At 51.2% G+C, this 17,203-nt stretch overlaps 2 protein-coding genes across 4 annotated transcripts in view; one reads left to right on the top strand and one right to left on the bottom strand.

Moving 5' to 3' along the window:
- SART3 (spliceosome associated factor 3, U4/U6 recycling protein) overlaps window positions 1–8,042 on the bottom strand; it is a 39,369-nt gene extending 31,327 nt beyond the window's left edge. For both annotated transcript variants that reach the window (XM_068989782.1, XM_068989783.1), the window contains exon 1: window positions 7,731–8,042. In XM_068989782.1, the coding sequence (XP_068845883.1) occupies window positions 7,731–8,042 (312 nt within the window). The remainder of the gene's footprint in view (window positions 1–7,730) is intronic.
- A 1,384-nt stretch (window positions 8,043–9,426) lies between these two features.
- ISCU (iron-sulfur cluster assembly enzyme) lies at window positions 9,427–15,493 on the top strand. 2 transcript variants are annotated; one of them, XM_068989973.1, is made up of 5 exons: window positions 9,427–9,549; window positions 11,010–11,123; window positions 11,918–12,028; window positions 13,471–13,549; window positions 14,974–15,493. In XM_068989973.1, exons 1-5 carry the CDS (start codon window positions 9,436–9,438, stop codon window positions 15,057–15,059), a joined length of 504 nt encoding a protein of 167 aa, XP_068846074.1. In that variant the 5' UTR covers window positions 9,427–9,435; the 3' UTR covers window positions 15,060–15,493. The 2 variants fall into 2 exon arrangements, with proteins under 2 accessions (XP_068846074.1, XP_068846075.1); XM_068989974.1 differs by lacking the exon at window positions 14,974–15,493 and adding an exon at window positions 14,206–14,240.
- Window positions 15,494–17,203: the final 1,710 nt, after the last annotated feature.

Genomic DNA, 17,203 nt, shown 5'->3' with positions numbered 1-17,203 from the left:
TCTGCAGTGATTTTGGAGCCCAAAAAAAGAAAGTCTGACACCATTGCCACTGTTTCCCCATCTATTTCCCATGAAGTGACGGGACCAGATGCCATGATCTTCGTTTTCTGAATGTTGAGCTTTAGGCCAACTTTTTCACTCTCCTCTTTCACTTTCATCAAGAGGCTTTTTAGCTCCTCTTCACTTTCTGCCATAAGGGTGGTGTCATCTGCATATCTGAGGTTACTGATATTTCTCCCGGCAATCTTGATTCCAGCTTGTGTTTCTTCCAGTCCAGTGTTTCTCATGATGTACTCTGCACAGAAGTTAAATAAGCAGGTGACAATATACAGCCTTGACGTACTCCTTTTCCTTTCTGGAATCAGTCTGTTGTTCCATGTCCAGGTCTAATTGTTGCTTCCTGACCTGCATACAGATTTTTCAGGAGGCAGGTCAGGTGGTCTGGTATTCCCATCTCTTTCAGAATTTTCCACAGTTTGTTGTGATTCACACAGTCAAAGGCTTTGGCACAGTCAATAAAGCAGAAATAGATGTTTTCCTGGAACTCTCTTGCTTTTTCCATGATCCAGCGGATGTTGGCAATTTGACCTCTGGTTCCTCTGGTTTTCTAAAACCTGCTTGAACATCAGGAAGTTCACGGTTCACGTATTGCTGAAGCCTGGCTTGGAGAATTTTGAGCATTACTTTACTAGCATGTAAGATGAGTGCAATTGTGCGGTAGTTTGAGCATTCTTTGGCATTGCCTTTCTTTGGAATTGGAATGAAAACTGACCTTTTCCAGTCCTGTGGCCACTGCTGAGTTTTCCAAATTTGCTGGCATATTGAGTGCAGCACTTTCACAGCATCATCTTTCAGGATTTGAAACAGCTCAACTAGAATTCTATCACCTCCACTAGCTTTGTTCATAGTGATGCTTTCTAAGGCCCACTTGACTTCACATTCCAAGATGTCTGGTTCTAGATTAGTGATCACATCATCATGACTATCTGGGTCGTGAAGATCTTTTTTGTACAGTTCTTCCGTGTATTCTTGATGTTTCTTAATATCTTCTGCTTCTGTTAGGTCCATACCATTTCTGTCCTTTATCGAGCCCATCTTTGCATGAAATGTTCCCTTGGTATCTCTAATTTTCTTGAAGAGATCTCTAGTCTTTCCCATTCTGTTGTTTTCCTCTATTTCTTTGCATTGATCGCTGAAGAAGGCTTTCTTATCTCTTCTTGCTATTCTTTTTTTGGCCACATCCTGCAGCACGTGGGATCCTAGTTCCCGACCAGGGATTAAACTCGCAAACCCAGCACTGGAAAGCAGAATCTTGACCACTGGACCGCAGGGAAGTCCCAAGCAATACACTTCTAAATAATCTATCGATCAAGGAGGAAATCTCAAAGAAAACTTAAAATACATAGAACTGAATGAAAATGAAAACACAGCAACTCAAAATAAGCAGACTGCAGCGGGCACCACGTGGAGAGGAAAACTTACAGAGCTACAGTCAATGTAGAGAAAGAATCACACACCGTGACTGCGTGCGAGTCATTCCAGGCGCACAAGGCAAGTTCACTCTGTAAAAACTAAATCACTGGATTCCACTGCATCACAAAGAAAGAAGCAAAATTCATGGTATTGATTAATACAGAAAACAAGCATTCACAATAAACACTTTCAACTGTTTGCTCTGTAAAAGACTGTGCTCACGCGTGCTCAACTCCTAGTCACGTCTGACTCTTTCAGCCCCACGAACTGTACAGCCCACCAGGCTCCTCTGTCCCTCGGGTTTGCTAGGCAAGAATTGTGTCTCCCGCTCTGGCAGACAGACTCTTTACCACTGCACCACCTAGAAAGCCCCGTAAAAGACTGTTAGGAGGCTGCAAAGACAAGCTATAGGCCGGGGGGAAAAAAATGTATAAACAAGTATCTGGCGAAGTTAACATCTAGAAGACGTAACTCCAAACGAGTTAAAAAACAAACAATCCAAACAAAAACTGGCAAAAGACATGAACCAGACATGTACATCCGAAGAGGACACAGATGGCCAGCGAGTGCAGTGGACAGTGGTCACCATCACGAGCTGTAAGGAGCACAAACTGCCACTGCAATGAGCTATCGCTGCACACCTGTCAGAAGGCCGAAAGGGGACTTCCCTGGGGGTCCAGTGGTCAAAACCCACCTGCCAACGCAGGAGACACAGGTGGGAGCCCCGGTCCAGGAAGATCCCACGTGCCGCGGGACAACTGGGCCCGCCTGCCATCCCACTGAAGCCTGCACGCCTAGAGCCCGAGCTCCTCCAGTGAGGCCACCACAAGGAGCCCACACACCACGGCTAGAGGGTGGCCCCTACCTGCCGCAGCTAGAGAAAGCAAGGATCCCAGCATGGCCAAGACTACATTTTTTGAAAGAAAGAAAAAAAAAAAAAGAAACAAAACCAAGAATGGCCAGAAGGGAAAACGGGGGCACCACCAAATGCTTGAGAAGAGGTTAAAAAAACCAGTTCCCTTTAAAATTCAACATACAACCACTGTAACACCCAACAAGTGCACCCCTGGGCATTTTTCCAGAGCAATAAAACCTAGGTTCATACAAACACCTGTATAGGACTGTGCATAACGGCTGTACTCCTAACCACCACATCCGGAAAGAAGTCAGAGGTCTTCAATGGGTGAGTGGGTAAACGAACCGTGGAACACCCACGCTATGGAAAACTACTCACCCATAGAAAGGAACAAACTAATATACACACACGACTCAGACGAATCTTGAGGGAGCTGTGCTGAGTGAAAAAGGCTCCTCCCCAAAGGTTACATACTATATATTCCACTTATGTAATATTCTTGAAATAATAGAACTATAGGAGTAGGAATCAGCTTAGTGGGCGTCCGAGGTCAGGCTGCGGCTCCATCTGGGTTGCAGGAGGGGCCTGAGGTGGCAGAGCCCATCCATGTAATGACTCTGGCAACGTTAATACGAGGGCTGGGAAACTGCACTCCAGTGTACCACTGGGGGAACCTGGATAAAGGGCACACAGGATCTGTCTGTATTATTTCTTGGAACTGCAAGGAAACCTACAATTACCTCAAAACGAAGTTTCACTTTTTAAAAAAGCTTTCAAATGAGTTAGGGTATGAGGTTACATTAGGTCTATACACCAAAGGACTTCTTGATGGTCCAGCGGCAAAGACTCTGCACTCCCAATACAGGGGGCTCAGGCGTGATCCCTGGTCAGGGAACTAGATCCCACATGCCTCAACTAAGACCCAGAGCAGCCAGATAAATAATTTTTTAAAAAAAGTCTAGGGACTTTCCTGGCGGTTCAGTGGTTAAGAATCTGCCTGCCCATGCAGGGGACACAGGTTTGATCCCTGGTCCAGGAAGGTCCCACACACGGAGGGGCAGCTACACCCATGCACCACAACTGCTGAGCCCACGATCTGCAAAAAGCCACCGCGCTAAGGCCACGCACCACAACCAGAGAGGAGTTCCCGCAACTAGAGAGGACCCGCTCGCAGCAATGAAGACCCAGCACAGCCAAGTGAGTCGCTTTTTTAAAGTCTGCTCACTGAGACTGGTTAGTACCTACTCTTCCAACATCTGCCACATTTCAGCAATAAATATTTCCCTCTCCAGAGATGACAGATGAATGATAATCCATTCAACTAACACTGCCATCTGACAATACACTCTTAGTAATCTAGACACTAGCTACTGCATTAAACTGCACATAAGAGGATCTGTCTCAGCAGATAATGAGTTAGACCGTGGAACAGACACAGGACAAACTGACCAACAGAACACTAGAGTGCCCAGAAACAGACCCCCGCACACAGAAAGGGACATCACAGAGAGACACTGGGGTAGCCACCGAAACAAATTCATGACCCATGACCATGAGCCCAGTTTGAACAATACTGACTCTTACACAGCTTCAAGAGTGGCAGTTTATCAGTAACAATGTTCGTTGGAGCTAGTCTGTATTAGGGGAAAAACTGTAGGCAACTCAAACGCCACAACAACTGATAAGCTGTGTGCTACTCACACCCTGGTGTGCTGAATACACAGCAGTCAAAATGGATAGCTAGAAGGAACATGGCGGAACCTCAGAAACACCTCTGAGTGGAAAGCACTCCCAGATTACATACTGCAGGATACGCTTTCGTAAAAGCTCAAAAACAAACAAAAGTATCTGCTCAGGGCTGCATACTTAGTGGATAAAATTATACATTTTAGAAGAGAAGGAAGCAGAAGTCCATGAGGTTCAAGAAAGCAGTCACCTGGGTTTGGGGGTGTGGGGCAGCGGTGAGCATCGAAGCAGGACCGTGGGAACGGGAGAAGCCATCTGGACAGGCAGCACCAGTGACGAAGCCCCCACTCTGAGAGTGAGCGGCAGAGCAAGGGTGTGCATCTCTTTACCACCCTTCACAATTTACAGACGTGAACTGCTCTGTATACATCAAATTACACGTAAATAGGGACTTGGTGGCTAAGACTCCTGGCTCCCAATGCAGGGGGCCCAGGTTCAATCCCTGGTCAGGGAACTGGACCTCACATGCAGGAACTAAAACAAAAGATCCCACGGATCCCACGTGCTGCAACTAAGACCCGGCACAACCAAACAGATAAACTACATGCAAACAGATAATAAAGAACCAATAACACATCAGCCCACGACCCGGAATTTTTAAAAAATCTTTAAGCAACCGCCTCCTGCTCATGATTGAACGCCCACCAGTTGTCTCCCTACCTGTCCTGGAAGGCACTAAGGTGCACCTCTGGATCTCAAGTGGGCTCCCGTGACACAGCGATGTCTCAAAATCAACATTCAAGTGCGTCAACAAGTAACAACAGTGAAAGAAGAGAAGATGGTGGGAGGCACACCGTCCTCATGGAGGCGCAGGCATGGCTCCCCAGGTCACCCCAGCACTCCCACTCCCCCGGGTCTCTATGTGTTCCCTGAGCACGAAGCGGTGGCAAGTCCTGGGAGTAGCATCTACGCAAGCCCTTCTGTGACCACCACAGGGAGGTAAGGACTGAAATGTACAAAACCCACTGAAGACATGTCTCTAGGATGCTTTTCGGTCTACATTTCTGATTTTCAGGCCCAAATGATGAAGATACTGTGTATAGAGAGGCACTCTTTAATACACAAGGACATGCATTGCAGAGGCCGTCCAGAGAGTTCAACCAGAGCTGACAAACGCGCACATGTGCCGATCTAGTCCGGTCTCAGAACATCGCCAAGGACAAAGGACGCTTCAAGGAAAGAGGCGGCCTAGCCATCGTGCAAGTGCTCTGCAACAGGTTTCCTCTCGCCCTGACAGCACGACCTGCACGGAGAGGTGACAGAGGCGCCTGATGGGACCACACTCGGCCCAATCACGGGAAGGGACCACGAGGTGCCGCTCCTAGTTTCAGCCACGACCACACACACAGTGGGACATCTCCGCTTCTGTTATCTGGACAGATTTCACAGCTGACTGTGAGCTTTCATAAAAACACTTGGGGTCAGAAGCGGAATTCAAACACGACAAGGCCGAGCACTTCGCGGGCCTCTCTGGAAGTTACTGACCATCACGCTCCACCAGGAGAGTCGTTACAGCAAGAACTAGAGGCTGGGATTAAGAGGACATGGGAGGGAGTTTTGGGAAAACTGGAAAAGTCCATTTCTGGACCCCAGGAAGAGGATGAAGCCAAAGGCTCTTCAGTTCACCATCACCTGCCGGATCCCATCCTGTGCGGTGGCCTGAGGTAGGGTTGGCAAGTACACACCACCAGTAGCCAGGAGACCTCTGCCCAGACCCGTCCTCCACTTTAGTAAGCAAAATACCCTCATTGAGGGTTTAATCCCTCCGCTTCCGAGCCTCCCCTTCCCCTCAACAGGTAATACTATTTCCGCGACTAAGCGAGATAAGGGCTCACTGAAAGGCCGAAGGCCAGAGCGACAGACTGCCACCAGGACAGAGGCACAGGCGGCCTGCCCCCTGACATTACACTGCAACTGCCAAACGAGTAAGAGAATGAGTGGCCTGCGGCATGCTTGCTTATAGGAGGCAGGACGGGTGGCCACCGGCCTCCCCCTGGCTGGTTCAGACGGGGTGACAAATGAGACACATATACCGAAAGAAGATACAACTATTTCACAACTGAGCAGGAACGTCACCACCAGAGAGGACATTATAAGGAATCTCACACCCAGCCAAGTTAACTGAGAAACCCAGGCTACCAACCCCACATCACTAACTGATTTCACACCCACTGTGGCATTCGGTCTACAGACAACCTTGAAAAGTTCAAACGCCCTTAGGCCTGACTCTGACCAAAACACTTCATCAGTCCTTTGGAGTCTCCGTGTCCTCGTCTGTAAAATGAGATGGAGCTCCATCTCTTCCCCTCCAACACTACTCCACTCTCTCCCCTCCCTGTCCTGGGACCCACCGTGTGGACCACATCCATGGGGTCTCTGGGTCTCGGGGTTCCAACAGGATTTGCCCAACAGGCCATGTGGAAGCGAGGCAGAGAGGTAGGTCAGGGTACTTCTTGCCCACCCTCCTTCCTGATGGGAAACAGGGGCTACCTCCCTGGAACAAACATCTCAACTCCTCTCAGGGATCCTCTCCACAAACTAGAAAACCAGTCACTCCATCACCTCTACAGGACTAAAGGGGACACCTAAAGGTCCTGCTACTACTAGCCCTGGGAAACCAAACCTTTGCTCCTGACTTCCCTGCCCTAGACTCAAAAGTCTCTCCATCGCTGTGCTGTGCCCAGTCTTGTCCGACTCTTTGTGACCCCACGGACAGTAGCCTGGCAGGCTCCTCTGTCCATGGGATTTCTCAGCCAAGAATCCTGGAGTGGGTTGCCATTTCCTTCTCCAGGGGATCCTCCTGACCCAAGGATCGAAGCCACCTCTCCTGCACTGTCAGGCGGATTCACCACTGAGCCACCTGGGAAGCCCAGTCTCTTTATGGACCTTTACTCCAAACTCTCCTAACTTGAATGTGCCACCTACTTCCTGCTGGGATCCTAGATTACATAGGAGACACCAACACCTGTACCTTCTAAGGTTACAGATTAGAAATCACATAGCTACTATTGCCAGGCCCCGAGCCCTGATTACCGTTACGACAATTCTCTGGGCGGGAACCGTTTGTCCCAGTTTACAGAGTGGAGGATGAGAAACGTTAAAATATTGGCCCCAGCACACACGGGTGTGGAAGAGCTAGAACTGGGGCCTTAGCCTCCAGACGCTATTCCGTTTCTATTATCACCGTCACGGTCACTATTTTCCCTACCACGCCAGAGCTCCTTATCTTCGTCATTCCTACAAGCAAACAACTCTTCTTGGAGGAAAAGAATCTTATTTCTAGGCCTAGACACAGTTGACCCGTATGGCTAAGAGGGGGAGTTGCGGAGTCGATTCAAAGTGCAAAGCCTGACTCGCCACTTGCAGGAAGTGTAATGGTGAGCAAGAGAATTCCCTCCACCGGGAGCCTCAGGGTCCTCCCACAAAACGGGAAATACAACAATTCCCTCGCCGGGTTCTGGCGAAGGTTCAATAGGATAACACTTGCGAAGCACCTGGCGAGCAGTAAGCGCTCCGAGGACCGGAGACGCGCTGGGAAACTGCGATTTGGAGGCTTTGGCGCTTTTTATTACCTCCGAGGACCACGGAGGTGGGCCGGGGCCTGGGAACCCGAGGGAGAGAGCCCGCCGCCGCCGCCGCCCACGCCCGCGCCCACCTGCTCCTCCAGCCGCTCTATCTCCAGCTGGTTCTTCTCCTCTTCGTCGTAGCCCCACTCGTACTCCCCAGGGGAGCTCTCGGCCGAGGAAGCCATGGCGTACTCCTCATCTCCATCGCTCTCACTCACGCCTTCCTCCTGCTGGTCCCACTCTGGCCCCATGGTCTTGTACGTCGCAGCGGCCACGGCCCGCGATAACACCTTCCTCCTCGCCCGAGCCGCCTTAGCCTCATCCTCCTCTCCCTCGGCCTCGGGCCCGGCCTTGGGCTCAGCCTCCGCTTCAGAAGCCGATGCTGCGGCCGCCGTCGCCATCTTGGACTTCCAAAGACTCCCGGGTCCTCACTTGGCCGCCAAAGACCCGCAGTAGTTGGAGCTGCCCGCGGCGCGCGCCTGGTCAAAATCCCGCCCGTCTGCCACCTGCAGAGAAACTATGCGCCTCGGATGACATGGAAATCTCGAAATACACGAGATTCATGTTATTTTATATACTTTCAGTAGCTCTTGTTCGAAAAAAAAGCTCACCAACAGGGCATGCGTTTCGGCACAACGTCGGACAGCAGTTGGGTCCTTAGGCAGGAAGTGGAAGCCATAGAGGCAGCCACGGAGTGAGCGTGATGGTTGTAATTAAGGGTTTGGCGCCATCTTGAGAAGGTCAAAAATGTTTCTTGGAATAAATACCTTACCACCTACTCTGACCTGGCGCGTGAGTCAGTCTCCCCAGCAACTGAGCCTCAAACGCGCAGAAAAGTCTTAAGTCCTCACGGAAGGATCGATTGCACCATTCATGAGAATAACTCATTTCCCAGAGATTCCTTCTCTTTATCGAATGCCTGGCGCCTAGCACTTAAATACACGTGTGAGTTTTGATTTTATAGGATCATATTCTGCAAACCAGTATCAATAAATTACATTAATAAACATTTACTTAGAATCTCTTCATTGCTATATCTTGTGATTTAATCTGTGCCAGTTTGCTTTTTAATGGAGACATAAACATATACAATTTTTAAAATCAGAGCAAAGTATTCTTTCCTTTAGTTAAGCTTCTCACTTTAGTGGTAGAAAAGCCTTGGTGGGTCTATTTATTGCCTTGCTCCCTCAGTAGCAAGCTTGTGTCGTCTTGGGTTTTCCCAAAGCACCCTGACAAAAAGTAGATACTCAACACAAGATTTGCTCAATGGATGAAGAACTGTCCTTGAATTAGTACAAAAAAGATCGAGGTTTACAATGACACTATGTTTCACTTAGCAGCACACAGCCAGTTAGGAGCAGAAATAAGATTCTAACTCAGGACTGTTCAAGTCAGAATCCCAACTGGGCCCCTCTGGGCAACCTAGGGCAAGTTACTAAACCGTTCCGATCCTCAAATTCCTAAGCCGCAAAATAGAGCCAAGAAGGGTGGACTGGTTGAGCCTCTGCGCCGAATTAGGCGGTGGGGCTTTGTGAACGCAAAGCTGGGTCCTGATTTCCAGCTCAAGGATCCTCAATATTCAGAACCCAGCTCGGTGGACCAGCCCTCGAACGATTTCAAACCTTTAGGCTCCGCGCCCCGGGAACAAAACGGGGACACGTGAACGCAGCGGGAGGGCGCAGGCGCAAGGTCGCCGGTACTTCAGAGGGTGCGCGCTCCCAGCTGGGAGCCGACTCGCGCACGCGCCCCTCCCCTCGGCCGCGCGCTCCACCTGCGCAGGCGCGAGCCCTCAAGATGGCGGCGGCGGGAGCGGGCCGTCTGAGGCGGGCGGCGTCGGCCCTGTTGCTCCGGCCCCCGCGCCTGCCCGCCCGGGAGCTCTCAGCTCCCGCTCGGCTCTATCACAAGAAGGTAAGAGCGGCCCGGGGGTCCGCACCGGGCGGGGGGGCGGGCGGAAGTGCGAGGACCCCCCAGAGGACTTAGGGGTCCTAGCGGAAGCCCAGCCTAGTGGCCCTCCCGGCTCTGCGCGGCCCTGGAACCCCGACTGCAGCCCAGGGCCCTGGCCGCCCCCAACCCTGGATGGAGGGGCCTTCCTCTCAAGAGGCCGCCTCGAATGGCTTTCCCTCGCTGCGCTGGGGCAACTAACCGCGCCTGAAACAAGAATGACAGCTCCCGCTAGCCTAGCGGCAGCTGCCCTCAATCTGAAACATCCATCCAGCCTTTAAACCTCTCTGCTGCCCAGGAAGCAGGGTCCTGCTCTGTCCGGGCTAGCCGGACACACAGCGGCCGAGTGACCTTGGGCGAGTCACTGCCCCGCGCTCGTCAGATGGGGTCTGGGCAGCGCCCCCGTACGCCAGTCCATTGCCTGCGGAGTCCAGGGCAGGGCGCTTGGCACAGGGAGGCCACTGAGGGTCGGTGTTACTGTTGCAAGAGCTCAGAGCCTCCGAGTGGACATGGACGTGTAACCAACAGTCGTCACGTTTTTGTGTTTGGTTTGGTTTTGTTTGGGGGTGGTGGGATGCTGTGCGTTAAGACAGGTTGGGTAGTTGGCAGCCACATGAGACGTGTCTCGCTTGGGAACCGGTTAAGTAAAAAAAGGAATGCGGTAAATCAACCCCGGGGCAGAAAGTCCAGACTGGATATTATCTTACAGATCCTTGGACTTGGAAGTCAAAATCCGTGGTCGGATAGGTCGGGGGAAGGGGACTGGAAGTTCGGAATACTTAACGACTAACTGGGAAACAAACCGCAAGGTTTTTAAAGCCTCGCGTATGCCAGTTTGAATAGATGTCTTCTCTGTTCTGGCTTCCACGCGTTTGCGCACAGACCTCACTCCCCGCGGACCCAGGGCTGTATATTGTTGACCGTACACGCGGAATGACCTGGCGCGCGCAGCCTTTCCGCCACCAGGGCGCGCTGCGGCACCGCAGATTTCAGGGCCCCGAAATACAGTCATGGTGGTTATTTATCACCACACACAAATGGCCGTATTCCATAGCCTTGTTCCTCCCGTAACAATCTCCATGAGGCTTCTGGGACCATACAGACGTATAGGTTTTTGAATAGTAATCATTCTTTTGAGAATGGATTTTCTTCCGAAATTACAAAAGTGCTGTTCGAGCCCAACTCTGTGACTTGGGTGGTTAGAGGTCAAGTAATTAGTTGTGGTTCAAAACCCCACAGAATTAAGACATGATTTTGCTGATTTTTCTCCAGGATCCCCATCTCTCTTAAATCCTGCCCAAGTGAAATTTGGTATTTAGTGATGGCCTGCCAGGTCCAGCTTGCTGACTTGAAGGAGCTTGCCATCAAAGTCGGGGAGATGAACAGCAAAAAAGAGTGACTGTGATTTCTCTTCACTCTCATTTCAGGTTGTGGATCATTATGAAAATCCCCGAAATGTGGGGTCCCTTGACAAGACATCTAAAAATGTTGGGACTGGATTGGTGGGGGCTCCAGCGTGTGGTGATGTCATGAAATTACAGGTACCCCTGGTTTCCATCTTTACTGGTGGTAACAGTGACCCCTTTGTTTGTACAGTGTTCTGTAGTTGACAGAGCATTTACATGTCCAGCATTTCCTCTGGTCCCCATCTTGATTCCTGTGAGGTGGGAGAAGTCATTGTTACAAATGATTCCAGCAGGGGCTGAATCCTAGTCCTCCTGGTAAACTGTGCTGACCCCTTCTGACAGAATAAACAGATCTCACGTTCATACTCACTGTATCAGTTAGCTATCCCCAGAGGGACAGGAAATGCCATAAATCAAACTCTGCCTGCCCCCACGGTGGAAGCGCCCTGCACTCTGGTAAACCATAGCTTTCTCCACATCTCTTTCGTCACTGTGGTGGGAAGCTGGCCAGGCGGCTTCATGCCTATCTTGGAGAACAGAAGCAAGGCAGGGAGGAACACACTGCTTGCAGTTTGACGTCAAAGGGGAAAGCACCAGCCAGTGACCTTCACTGCCAGTGCTTAAAGGTGCACACTGACCCAGCAGCTGGGAAGCCAAAAGTCAGGCTTGGGAGTGGGAGGAGACTGGGCAGGAGGCACACTTTTTGGCTGATCTTTGCCAGCGAGGCCCGTATAATTCTGTATAGTTGTTCCTGCTTGCAGCTTTTCATTGCTGAACTCTTTGAAACAGAGGGGCCTCAATAATCAACGCCCAAACTTTTAAGTATGGAAAGCAGGAGCGAAACTCTTAGGAAGTGCCCTGCGGGCCTCCCTAGGTGCCGGGCTCTGCGGGCAGTGCCAGAACCCTGCTAACTCCTGCCTCTTTTCCAGATTCAAGTGGATGAAAAGGGGAGGATCGTGGACGCCAGGTTTAAAACATTTGGCTGTGGCTCTGCCATCGCCTCCAGCTCATTAGCCACCGAATGGGTCAAGGGGAAGACGGTAAGGCTCTTGAAAGCTGGAATTAAGTCCTATCCCCACACACCTGCCTCTTGGTTAAGGGAAGGTCTTAAACAAACACACGCTATAATTTTTTTGTAAATATTCCAAGGATTTTCTTAATTTTGCTTACCCAGATTTTTATCAAATTCTTCTCCACATTGGGAATCATGGATAATCTTAAGTGTTTTTTTAGTTTGGGGTTTTCTGTTGTTGTGGACCATTGTTATTTGTTTGGGGGTTTTGGTGGTGTTTTAACTAAATCAAAAAAAGGTCCCCACCTACTCCTAGAACACAACAGAAGTGGAGAGAAATCTTTGGCTTTCTCCAGGGACACGGATGTTATCATTTCTTAGAAGCCTAAGTCTGCTCGGGGGCGGGTGTACCGTGGTTTGTTTTGTTTATTTCTTCCCATCTGGTGTCAGGAAGGATTGCAGGTGGCTTACAAGGATTCATGAGATAACTGACTAGCCTTTCGAAAGTCCCGTCCTCATTAAAACCTCTCAGAAAGGCCAGACTGTAGGTGCTCGTCCTTGCGGCCCCAGCAGCCGGAGTTCAGCAGGCTGAGTCACAGAGGCCTGTGCCAGGCAGCTCTGCAGCCAGGCCACGTGCCACCAGTCCCCTGTGACTCAGGGCCTCCTGGCCAGCAGGCTCCTCAGGGCCAGGAAGCAAAGACCCAGCTTGTGCTGGCCGATCTGTCCAGAACGAGCCTCTGGGGGAGTGGGCATGAGGAGACGGCACCTCAGAAAGTGGAGAGAGGGCATTTCTCTGACCTTGAGAGCCTCCCATCTGAGTTCACAGGAACAGAACTTGAAGCTTAATTCAGTAGAGTTAGCTGACTTGGGAGACTGGGGGACAGGCTGGGAAAATGCTTTCCTTAAGGCAGCAGGCCCTGCTCCACAGAAGCCTGCCTCCGGCTCTGCCCTTGGCTTGAGACAAAGTCCAGGCGTTCTTTCAGTCCACCTGGAGGTGAAAAGTCCTCCTACAGGCCGGGGATGTGCCCCAAGGTCTCCTCCTAGGAGCTGTCTATGCTGCTGGCCCTGGCCCCGCCCACCTCGCTGACACCATCCAGCTCACAGAATCGATGGACATCAGAGAACTCATAGTAACACAACCAACGCAGGAAATCACTGCCTTTCGGCAAATAGGCTCGAGGGGACTTCCTGGTGGTCAAGTGGTTAAGACTCGGTGCTTCCCCTGTAGGGAACGCACGTTCAATCCCTGGTCGGGAACTACACTCCCTCATGCTATTTGGCCGAGGAAAAACGAAAAAACGGCTGGAGCTGCTGGCCTCAAGGAGATCCCTCCGAGCCTCCCCGGGCTCTGCTCCTGGCTGTGACAGTGTCTCTGCAGGCTGGGCTCACCCCAGGCCAGCAATGTTTGCTCTTCGGCCCCACCAGACAGAGCATCACCAAAGCTGCCCCTCTGTCCTGTCTGCCTCTCAGGTGGAGGAAGCCTTGACCATCAAAAACACAGACATCGCCAAGGAGCTGTGCCTCCCGCCTGTGAAGCTGCACTGCTCCAGTACGTGTCGCCTCCAGCATGCCAACGGGCTTGGGCTGGGGGCAGGGGTGGGACTGGGGCGTTTTCGTAATGGTGTCCATGTGCATTTGGACAGGTGAATGGTGAGTCCTTTGGGGTCGTGGAATCCACCTTTATAACCTCAGAGGATTAGAGCTCGGGTTGTCTTCACAGCCTCCAGAAGATCAGAGCCCCAGGGTCTCCCGGCGGGTGCTGTGGGTTGGGCATCAAGCCGAGCTGGTCGCGGCCTCACATCTGACCCTTCGGAATGTCCTCCAGTCGTGTCCTCACCTCCCCCTCACAGAGCAGGAAATGAGGGCTCAGGTTCAAGCCGCCCAGCCTCACAGCTCCTGAGGGAAGGGCCAGAGTCTAAAGCCCAGACTTTGATTCGGAATCTGTGCTGTTCCCACCCCACCGTGGTGAAGTTGGCACCGGTGAAGGAGAAAATGCAGCTTCCACATAATCCCATCTGCCGTGCATTTTATCACTTCCTTTCCAGAGGCCTTTACTCTCGGGGTCTGCATCTGTGTATATGGGATGACTCAGCCCAGCTGTGCAGTACCCTTCTCTTCACTGTCCTGAGAGAAAGCCCAGATGCCGAAGGCTTTTACTTGGCTTTCCCGTTCAGTCTAAAGCCTTAAAAATCTCACCCTTCTAGGGGAAGGAGAGAATGAGACACAGTAGCCTTAACTAAGTGATGGAGGTTTACTGACCAAATTAGTTAAAGATCAGGAGAGAGCCAGGCCTCCTGCCTGGGCAGGACTCACAGGGCAAGACGTGAGTGCCAGGGCCCAGACAGAGGTCTGCTGAGACCCTCGTTCTTTCCACTGAAGCTGGAGTCTCAAATACCCGAGAATAAAGGCCATAGCTTGTAAACATTTTCACGTGGTTTCAGAGAAACCCCTGCCTTTTCATCAGGCCTTCATGGGCGCTGGAACTTAGCCAGTGCTCTCCACCGCCACTCCAGCTTTCTCAATGCTTGTTTCCCCAGAAGCCTCCCTTTTAATACCGACTCCAAAATAAAAGCTGCCAAACTTGGGATCACTAGAGTGAGCCGGCAAATGCCATCCCACCCCCAGACTGACGTGACCCGAGTTATGCCAGCCAGCATCACCGACATCCACCGTGTTATCCCGACTTGCTTGTGAGCAGCTGAGGACTAACATCTGTTGTGTCGGTCCCCGCGCACCCCTCCCAGTGCCCCAGACCTCACCCTATCCCAGCGAGAGGCTGAGCTAACGTAGAATCCCAGGTGTGTGCCCCCCCGTCTGTCCCAGAGCCGCCCCAAGGGGGTGGCTCAGGAAACGGCCAGCTTGCTCCTGACCCTGCACCCTGGTGAGGGGACTGTCAAGCCCGTCCCAGCACCACTGTCTCAGCTCTTAAAGATGTAGAAACCTACAGGCTGTGTTTTGTTCCGTTACCTGCAGTGCTGGCTGAAGACGCCATCAAGGCCGCCCTGGCTGATTACAAGCTGAAACAAGAGCCCAAAGCAGGAGAGGCCGAGAAGAAGTGAGCCCCGGTGACAGGGGCCTCAGACGCCCCGCAGGCCGCCAGCACCCCCGCCACGCAGCCACAGAGGCATCCCGGAGCCCTCACACTAAATAAAAGCGCTCTGAGGTCCACACAACCTGTGCTGCTCACCTTGCGAGTCTTAACTCAAGCAAAATACACAGCGTAGTTGTTCTGAACCCTGGGGTTTCCTGCAGCTCACTTGCATCGCCTTAACCTCGCGCGTGTCTATCTCAATCTGTGTGTATGACCCCAAAACTGAAATCAGTAGCAAAGTCTCAGGTTTGGGGAGTCGTGAAGTGCACAATATCTAATTCTACCTGAATCTTTTGGGGGAAGATGACCAGTAGAATGCCTTGGTAAGATTATTTGGTAGGACCAAATAACATACAAGTATTGTACCTAAAGCAGATTTTGCATCCATATAATAAATAAAGGAATGTTGTAAGAGTGTCTCTCTGGTAAGCCTTGTCGCTGGGGCCCCTCCCTCCCTTCACAGGACTGCCTTCAGCCCCACGGGGTTCATTCACAGATGCTGGATGGGGTGATGACCGAGGCTCCTCTCCAAGCAAGCCGGGCGGCAAAGACCACGCGTGAAGGTCTTCACAAAGCCGATGTCAGTGACGTCTCCTGAAACGAGCGGGGGAAGGATATGGCCATTACTCTTCACTGGTCTTTACTGAATAGCAGGCTGGCAACTCAAAGTGACTCCAAGAGATTCTTTCTGTAACTCCCCTGGTTTCTGAAATCTGAGGAACTCTGGCTTGGACTCTACCCTAAAGCTGTGGACCGAAAACAGATAGAGGCCTGAGGAATGAGCTTTAAATAGCAGTTTCTAGGCCCAGGGTCTGCTCCAGATCTGGCCAGGCAGTTCCAATATCTGACTTTTTTTTAAACTTTTTATTTAATGGAGTATAGCCAATTAACAATGTTGTAATAGCTTCAGGTGGACAGCAGAGGCCCTCAGCCATACAAATATACGTATCCATTCTCCCCCACGGCCCTCTCCCGTCCAGACTGCCACACGACGTTGAGCAGAGTTCCCTGTGCTGTCCAGCAGGCCCTCGTTGGTTATCCAATTTAAATATAGCAGTGTGTACATGTCCATCCCAAACTCCTTACTTGTCCCTTTTCCCATCCTTACCCCCCAACCAGCAGCCATAAGTTTGTTCCAATACCCGACTCTTGAGAACCTCTTGGGTGGTTTTGTGTGGAGGCGATGAACCAAGCCATCAGGAAGAAACCTCTTTGGTCCACACCTGCACAGCTGTGATACTTAAGCAGTTCGTTCTGAACAGTCTGTATGTGTACGGTGATCTAAAGTTTTAAAACATCCACCTCTGACTCAGGGACAAGTAACAGGCACCTCATCTCTGTCCGCCTATCCCATCCTCCCCCAGGGTAGACAGGCGATGGGTGGGGGGTCATGCAGAGATGCCCTCGGTCACACAGCAGCTCAAAGCCCCACTACAGGAGGTCCAATGGTCTGGTGAAAACATGACCTCAAAATGCCAGCTAAGACTCAGATCTCCAACTTCAAAAGTAAGATGTCCTGACGTTCAGGCATAGGCTGGCTGGGTCTTCTCTTAAACATACCTCCTTTGTTTAAAAAAAAAAACAAAAACCATGAAACGAAACTCCTCTGGGTTCTGGGGAAGGGCATGGAACTTCAAAGGCCCTTCCCCACACCCAGTGGGGAAGGCCACAGAGCAAGGCCTTCATCAGAACCTCAAATTAGAGCAGCCGGGTGGAACCATGTCACATTGTCCCGTGTGGCGTCTCTGCTGTTTAATTCACGGTCCCTCTAGGCTGTGCTTGTCTCTTCATTATATGTGGCCACCCTGCAATTCCCCACCACTGTTCTTTGCAACCTTTTTAAAACGAGACATTTTTGTCCCAGTTACACCCTTTCAGAGCCAAGCCTAAATTCTACACATCAGAAGCTGTTCATAAACAGCCACGGCAATAGCCCAAACCTCAAAATATGTGGTCATGTAGCTGAAAGATAAGAACATTTTGGTTGAACTTCCATGAGAGACTGTTCTTGGCCCAGACACAGCTAGTCTGAACCACAGGGGGGCACCATGTCCCCATGGGTGAACTCAAGTCTACAGATGTTGACATCCCAACAATCTTCGCATCTCCACG

This window comes from Capricornis sumatraensis, chromosome 17 (assembly GCF_032405125.1).
Source record: "Capricornis sumatraensis isolate serow.1 chromosome 17, serow.2, whole genome shotgun sequence".
Lineage (NCBI taxonomy): Eukaryota > Metazoa > Chordata > Mammalia > Artiodactyla > Bovidae > Capricornis > Capricornis sumatraensis.
This window is presented reverse-complemented; position numbering and strand designations above follow the sequence as displayed.